This window comes from Montipora capricornis, chromosome 2 (assembly GCF_036669925.1).
Source record: "Montipora capricornis isolate CH-2021 chromosome 2, ASM3666992v2, whole genome shotgun sequence".
NCBI lineage: Eukaryota > Metazoa > Cnidaria > Anthozoa > Scleractinia > Acroporidae > Montipora > Montipora capricornis.
The window spans coordinates 35324326-35331825 of NC_090884.1; the positions used below are offsets into that span (position 1 = coordinate 35324326).

The 7500-nt window shown below is 40.9% G+C and overlaps 1 protein-coding gene and 1 long non-coding RNA gene across 4 annotated transcripts in view; one reads left to right on the forward strand and one right to left on the reverse strand.

The window, feature by feature from the left end:
* LOC138037945 (uncharacterized) overlaps window positions 1-6629 on the reverse strand; it is a 19145-nt gene extending 12516 nt beyond the window's left edge. The window contains exons 1-5 of one of the 2 annotated variants that reach the window (XM_068883780.1): window positions 6493-6629; window positions 4772-4846; window positions 4070-4162; window positions 2255-2566; window positions 157-228 (exon numbers count right to left, since the gene is read on the reverse strand). In XM_068883780.1, coding sequence (XP_068739881.1) covers window positions 157-228; window positions 2255-2566; window positions 4070-4162; window positions 4772-4846; window positions 6493-6547 — 607 coding nt within the window. In that variant the 5' untranslated portion in view covers window positions 6548-6629. Of the gene's footprint in view, window positions 1-156; window positions 229-2254; window positions 2567-4054; window positions 4163-4771; window positions 4847-6492 lie in introns of both variants that reach the window. The other variant, XM_068883779.1, reaches the window with a different exon arrangement.
* LOC138037946 (uncharacterized) lies at window positions 3658-6481 on the forward strand. Of its 2 annotated transcripts, none has more exons than XR_011130155.1 (4): window positions 3658-3830; window positions 3913-4040; window positions 5207-5262; window positions 6318-6481. It is a non-coding gene; the product is annotated as an uncharacterized lncRNA (long non-coding RNA). The 2 variants fall into 2 exon arrangements; XR_011130154.1 differs by having other exon boundaries at window positions 5207-5257.
* Window positions 6630-7500: the final 871 nt, after the last annotated feature.

Consider the following 7500-nt stretch of genomic DNA (forward strand, 5'->3'; position numbering starts at 1 on the left):
GTGAAGGTAAAGCATATATTTTGAAATTATTTTTGTCATCTCTTTCCCTCTTGTATTGCCACAGGTGAAATAGGGTGAAATCACTGTAGTGAAGGTTGTCCCTTCAAATTCGAAAAAAAGGTCTTCCATGTGGTATAATCAGCATTTACTACTCACGCAAGTCAGAAGACAACTCTTGAGGCTGAGTTGTTGCAACACTGTTTCCCACAGGCGGAGTTGTCACGGGTTCTAAAAGGTTGAAACAATCAGGGTACAAAAATCGGTTGTTCAAAAAGTGGATACCGCTATCCACCGGATAAATCACTATCCGGCGGATAAACACAAGCACAACCAATTAAATTATCCAGTCGATATTGATTTATCCAGTGGATGGCCGGCGGGGTTTGCTAAAAGCAGGCCCGCGGCCCACGGCCCGCCATAGCCCAGCGGCCCGCGGCCCACTGCCCGGCAGCCCGGTGGCCCAGTTCTGATTTTCCACAGTTTTTTTGTCCAGCGGTAAATCCACGCGCATGCACAGATCTGCATCGGGCTTGGGCGTGCAAAATGGACGACGGTGAGTTTCTTTTGTCGCATGTTGCTAAGTGAAAAACGTTGTCACTCTCTGTCTATCCGTCTGTTTACAGAACCCGATAGAGAGGAAGTCCATTCTCAAACGATGTAAGTTATTTTCAAACCACAGTTTGAGATTGAAATCATTCATAACCGAAATAATGAGATATGTGAACTTCGTATTGTCACTGAGTTGCGTTTGTCAGTTTATTAGGCAATCACATTCTCACTTTGTAATCAGATGATCTTATGGTAATTCTGTGTAATGGCAGGCAACAGTTATGGGCGGCGGTAGATTTGCGTTTGCATGCTTTATTTGTGTAACTCTAAAACTTAAAAAAAAAAATTCTTAGCTCACATATCTCATAACTTATGATGTTTCCACTTTCAAAGTATGGGTTGAAAATAAGTCACATCGTTCGATAATGAAAGTCCTCTATTGTGCTATCGGTTTCTAAAAAGAGACGAATGAACAGAGAATGAAAACGTTTTTATCTGAACAACATGCAACAAACAGAAACAAGGATTCAAATGATTAAATGGTAAACGACTTCAAACTCACTGTCGTCCATTTTGCACGCCCAAACATGACGCAGGTCTGTGCATGCGCGTGGATTTACCGCTGGACAAAAAAACTGTGGAAAATTAGGACTAGGCCACGGGACCTCCGGGCCGTCGCGGGCCGCGGGCCACTAGGCCTGTTTTTATCAAAACCCTGGCCGGTGCTAGCTACGCTTCGAACAACTGAGCCTGGTTGACAATCATTGAGACATAGTTTGATGGTACTCTGGTTTGAATATATTTGAATGTATTTATCAAGATGTCCTCAACAACAACAAGCTTTTAATGGCGAGCACATGTTCTCTTTCATTTTGCACACTGATGGCATGTGTCACGCAACATGTCACAGTGTAGCTCAGAAAGTTACGATTGAATGACCCCACGTGAATGGAAACACTAGACAGGAGTGTCGAAACGTTAGGTCTTTGGACCGTAACCTGCTAAGCTACATTCAAGTTTATTCAAATCAGTGTAGAATCAAACGCGTGTACGTGTTTATTACACCTGTGGTGAATGTTCGCAATAGAAATGTTTAGAAAGGTCTCCATTGCACTGAGAATAAGACCCCGTATAGTATTTCAGTTGAAAACTAGAATTTCGAAAAAGTATTGTCGTTTATGATAACGCCTCGCACAAGCCAAAGCGGGAACGCCCTATCACCAGAAGATAAATGTGACAGCGTCCGCGGTATCGCATAACATTAAGGAGCTTAAGCACGCGCGTTTTTGAGACGCGGACGGCAACCGGAAGAGAGCATTTCGCGTGCCAGGACGGTGGTGTCTCCCAGATTTGTTATAATAATCATCTCTAATGGAGAAAAAATACTCAGCAATGTAAATGGGTGTGGTTGTTAAAAGTGAAAACAGCTCATTTCCGGTTACCGTCCGCATCTCAAGAACGTGCGTGCTTAAGCTCCCTAACGTTATGTAAAGTCGCAGACTGGATTAGTCACGGAAAACCGACGTCTGAGACTTCAAAGAACCTTTGCAAAATTTCACATATCCTGGCCCTAATCCCCTCTCTTGGTCGGCTACAATATTAAAAACGGATAGAGAGAGAGTGAACTGATCCTTCTTGACCTCTAAGATAAAGTAGTTACCCGATTGTTGGATAACGAACTGAAGGATATATTAAAGGTACGTACGTGACGCGGAAACGAGCGCGAAGACCATGTTTTCGCCTTCACCTCCCAAACCTTTCTGGCAACCATATGACTTTCCATCCTGGTTATAAGTGCTTTCGGCATGTTGTCCACTCCTGCACTGTCCTAAAGACTGCATTCCAAAATATGTATAGTCCTTGAGCTTGGCAAGTGTAGCACACTTTTGTTTAACCTTATCCAGGTCATACCAATCTATTTCTCCTGTTAAATCCTCCAACAGCTCTGGTAAAGGCCGAGGATCGGCTTGGTTATCTTTGAAACAGCCTACTTTTCCATATGTTACTTCACGCCGATCTACGCGCAAAAAGCTAAGGTCAAGTAAAAGCGTAAAAAAACTGGTAATAGACAGATTGTCACTATCAATGCTTTAATTTAATACCTTATGGTGCACGTTTGCTGCTGTGGTAAAAGCACTCTCCTACTACAGACCCCATCTTCCATTTCCTGCGTGGGTGTCTGTCCTATGTGGGTTGAGTTTTTTGATTTTCCACGCTGCCCCGAAAGGTTTTTCCCTCACTTGAGATGGGCTATGCTTGGGGTGCAGGGATGGCGCAGTGGTGAGAGCACTCGTCTCCCACCAATGTGGTCCGCGTTCGTTCCCAGACTCGGCGTTGTTATGTGGGTTGAGTTTGTTGGTTCTCTACTTAGCATCGAGAGGTTTTCTTCGTGTACTCCGGTTTCCCCTCTCCTCAAAAACCAATACTTGACTTGATTTGTGTTAATTGTTAATTTCAATTTACAGTGTCCCCCCCAATTAGTGCTTCAGCGCTAGAACGACTAGACACTTAAATATAGTTCCTTTCCTTTTCGGGTACTGTGTACTAAGCTCCCCCCCCCCCCCCCCCCTCCCATCAAAACAAAAACCAACTCCCTCACTTGAGATGGGCTATGCTTGATTGAGAATTTAAGCTGTTTCTCAGCTGCGCGTCTGTGTCCGTCCCTATAAGCGCAATTTATTGTTTTTGGACTAATACCCTCACGGTTAGCTTTCGTTCATGCAAGGATGGCCGTCTTGCGTTTATCTTTAGTAGGTTTAGTAACCGGGATATAGCAAGGTGATGAATATGTCTCAATTTAGTACTCGCCGAATTGCATTTTTTGACCTAAAAAATTTGAGTGATTTAATAGAAAATCAAAGTCACTCTCAAGAATTCATAACATCGGTGTCAGCTAAAACGTAAATTGATGACTACGAACGAACGAAAGAGACTGAGTTTTATCTTGTCGTTGTTCAGATCCGATAAGATGACTGAAATGCACTTAACGATTTGAACTGATAACATTCTATTTTTTAAATATTTTTCTTATCGATAATTGATTTTTCCATAGATCGTGTTTTTCATTCATACTTTCTTAGTCAGGAGCCTGCACGTGGTGACCGCAAATGTATGTGGCTTTGAGCTTACACCAATAAATGTCAAATTCATTGTGCAGTGTTGCTTGATACCTTTCATGTGAGTCATATATACTATGAAGTTGAGCCTCTCTGAACTAACTGGTAGCATCCTGTCTGGATTGTTGTTACACAAGAAAGGATAAAATCGAAGACGGAAGATTGGTAAGTCACGTCCAATGAACTGTCCTTTTCGTTGCTTTCCGTTGATGCTTTTCAAGAGTGTACATACATTTATATTTTCAAGAGTCGTCGACCAAGGGCGAGAGATGGTTAGCACTGACCAGTGTAAAAGTCCCATGATAACCTATAGGATTTAATATTACTTCACCGATGGTTGGTGTTAACAACGCTTACAGCAACTCAGCCTTGCAAGTTAGTAACCTCACCTACTTCTGCCTTACCATCTTCCATTACCGTCGCCTCATTCTCTTCATAGATAGCATCTTTTAGGTCGTCTTCCTTTTTTGTTGGTCTTTTTAACATGGACGCAAGGTCTAAGGCACATGAGAAAAAAGAACATCAATTGGCTGTCTTCTTATTGGTTAAGATTAAGTAAATCTTTCTGGAATCAGTGAATGCATCAGTAAGTGATCTGCCATTTCACGCGGAATCTGTAAAGCTAGGCGCGCAGTGCATTATTGGCTTAGAGCGCTAGTCAATTGTTAATCACACCTTGCAAATTTTTCCTTGTCCGAAAAGATCAAGGAACTTTAAAGTTTGACGCTTGGTTTCTTTAAGCATTTTATAATAAGCAATTGTTGAATTAGTGTTTTTGTGCTATCCGTAATAATCAAAGTTTCGGCCCATAGAATCGGTCGAGGACGAATTCCTACTTTCGGATTACTTTGAATGCCCGAAAAAATGCTTTTAATATTTCAGTGAGAAAATAGCAGTGCTCATGAATAGCGTAAAGAGCCCATATGATGAAGTATTTACTGATTAGTTTAGGTCGAGCCGGACAGGAAAATATTTAGCCTTCGGTTATGGAGCACGTATCGCGCTGCGCATGGTCCGTACGCCATGACCTCTGGCCAAATATTTTCCCGTCCGGCCCTCCCACTCAGTCAATAAGTACATATTATTATAACTTGGAGTTTATTAACCTTCTAAATCCCGTAAAAGTTCGTCTTCTTCTTCATTGTCTATGGACAAACGATCGTGTCCTTGGTCGTCCAGACCTGGAAATAACATGTTAGTTTACATTTTGATCCGCATAACTTGCAATCATCCTGCAATGGAAAATGGGGTTAATTGCGAACTAAATCACTCCAAGGAACTCAGTAGTCAATGCAGTTTCTTCTCTTAATCAATAAAAGTTAGGGTGCCGGAGGGCAGGTTTAGCGCAGAAATGCCGGAGAACACTCGCAACATAACAACGTGGCTGTGCCTTTAGCCTAAATCTGACTACCCACATCTTCAGATGTTCCTTCACTTTCCCGAGTGTTTCAATGAGGATTAAAACATCAAAATGTTTGCATGCTTCCATATTTTGACAATATTAATAAAGGTGGTAGAATTAACAACCTTATTTTCGCTAGGAGCCTTAAAAGAATTGGTGACGGTCAGATCTGGGATGCGTGAGAAATGAAGTAAGGTAAAACCATTGCATCATTTTCACTGATTCTCTTGCAATGCTTATTTAGAGGCTAAATTTGACCGTTGATGTGATATGATCATCAAAGAAAAGCAGGACAGAATTTCGTTGGCCTTCCACGAGATGATACCCCTTTACACAATTAGTGTCTTCGAGTGCGTTATGAAAAGGCCTGAATTTTTCTCTGGAAGCTTCTGAGAAAACAAAACGGTCCATTCTCAGCTATTCATTTATTTTCCCTTTGCAGCTTGCTTATCGGATTTTGGGATTAATCTATCATCTATTTTGGTATTGATCGTCCCCAAAACACACCAAAAAACACCGTGGTGATTTTATCGCTTTTTGCATTAAAATGCGTCAAGTTTTGTGGTGAAGTCGGCTGAAGCAGTGTTCCAGGAATTTCCGCAACAACAAATGACAAAACAACGTCAGATTTATGGGATTGGCTGCTCTCTAGTTTCTGTATTTTCGTCTCCGTTCTCTAAAAGAAAACGGGTCCACAAATTACCAAGTCCTCCTACGCACCGCGTCAGTAGGTTGCGCAGAAGAAATCAGCTGTAAAAAAGTGACTTTTGAAGATATACCCCGGGTGCCAAAGGTCCCTTCGGTAACGAAACTGATGACAGAAATTGACGTTGATCGACAGATAACCTATGAGAAATTATTTACGGTGACAGCCTGATACGTTCAAATTTAATAAGGTTTGGTTTAGGCGGGAAAGTGGAGGGGGGTTTGAGATTGATGAAGTAATTTCCCGGGAGTAATTTATGGCAGTTACAGAAAACACTCTAAGAGAAATAACTTTTTTTTGTTCATGTTTTATTTTCTGAATCTGTTAATTTCCTCGCCCATAACTTTGAAATGCAACGTTTAGGCAATCAAAATATTCAATCTGTTACAAAACTGAATAAAATCCATGATGAAAGCTATGATGAATCGAGTTTAAGCAACAAGCTCCCGCATCTTTCGTTTTAATCGTGGATATATGCACGTTAGGAATTCGCTTACGTGTTTATTACCACTTGGACGTTCAAATGCGGCCATAATTTTTTCAGAACAGAGCCAAAGATTCCATCCCGGGAATTCAATCAACCGAAGAATGAGCTCTTACCAGCAACACAACAATGCCGACCGCAAATGCAGACGCAAAGGTGCTAAGAACAAGAGAATATTCGTGAGCAGGAGAAAGCTCGTACCCAAGGTCACCCAAGCTTGACAATTAAATCCTACCTTCAAAGGAGAACTGAAAGCAAAGTGAAAACAGGATGAACTTGAACATCTCCATTTTTCTTTCAAACAACTTTCAAAGAATGAAACGTTTAAAGTATGTTTTTGGAAACGTCTGCTTAATAACTGTTATATGATATCTAAAGATATGTGATCTAAGTCTCTGTTGTTCTTAGTTTCTCTGGCCTACAGTCTATCATGCATTCCGAAAAAAACATTGGTGAAGTGCACGAAACAATTGAGAATAGAAAAACAAGTCTCGAAAAAAGAGTGAGTATATGAATCTTGATTTAACGAATACACCGAGCGACATTCTTGAGTATTCATTCTCGAGTATTCAAGAGAAATCTCCGATATGGCAAACTTTATCACCCGGCGCTGTTGTAGCAATGCTCCCCTGTTACCCTTTTTGGTGTTTTTTGCGTGAATTCTTCCATGGCGGTTGCCGTGAAAACAAAATGATAAATCCTCTTTCTTTGTGGTTCTCGATGTGGTCTACTTAAGGGATTCTTGTCAATTGATCGCTTAAAGTATTTTAAAGTACTCGTCAGTCTCCGTCTGCTTTATTTTCCGTTTTATTGGAAATTAAAGCTTATACGTAAAGCAGAATGTTTGGGAAACTTATCAAGCCAACGTTTCCAGATAACTTTATTTGCAATAATAGAATAAACATACGAGGATGTTTATAATAGCCAAACATAACAGGAAAATTTGATTGGAATGTTTTTATTATCTTGAATTTTAAAATATTTTCCGAACATCTAGTAGGCAGGCTCTGCTTTGTCATCTTTCAGTTAGTCTGCGTTTTCTCATTTTCTAAATGCCTAAATAGAGGGAAAACTTGCAGTATATGGTGACCTTTACGCATTACTCAGATGCTGACAAAGTGAGTCCATCGTTACAATTACGTCGGCGAGACTTCAGTCTCAACCGTCCATTTTGTTATTAAAATTGACCGCATGCAAGGTAGCAATGACTTATGTAGGGAGTGCGTAGTTATGCCTATTTACT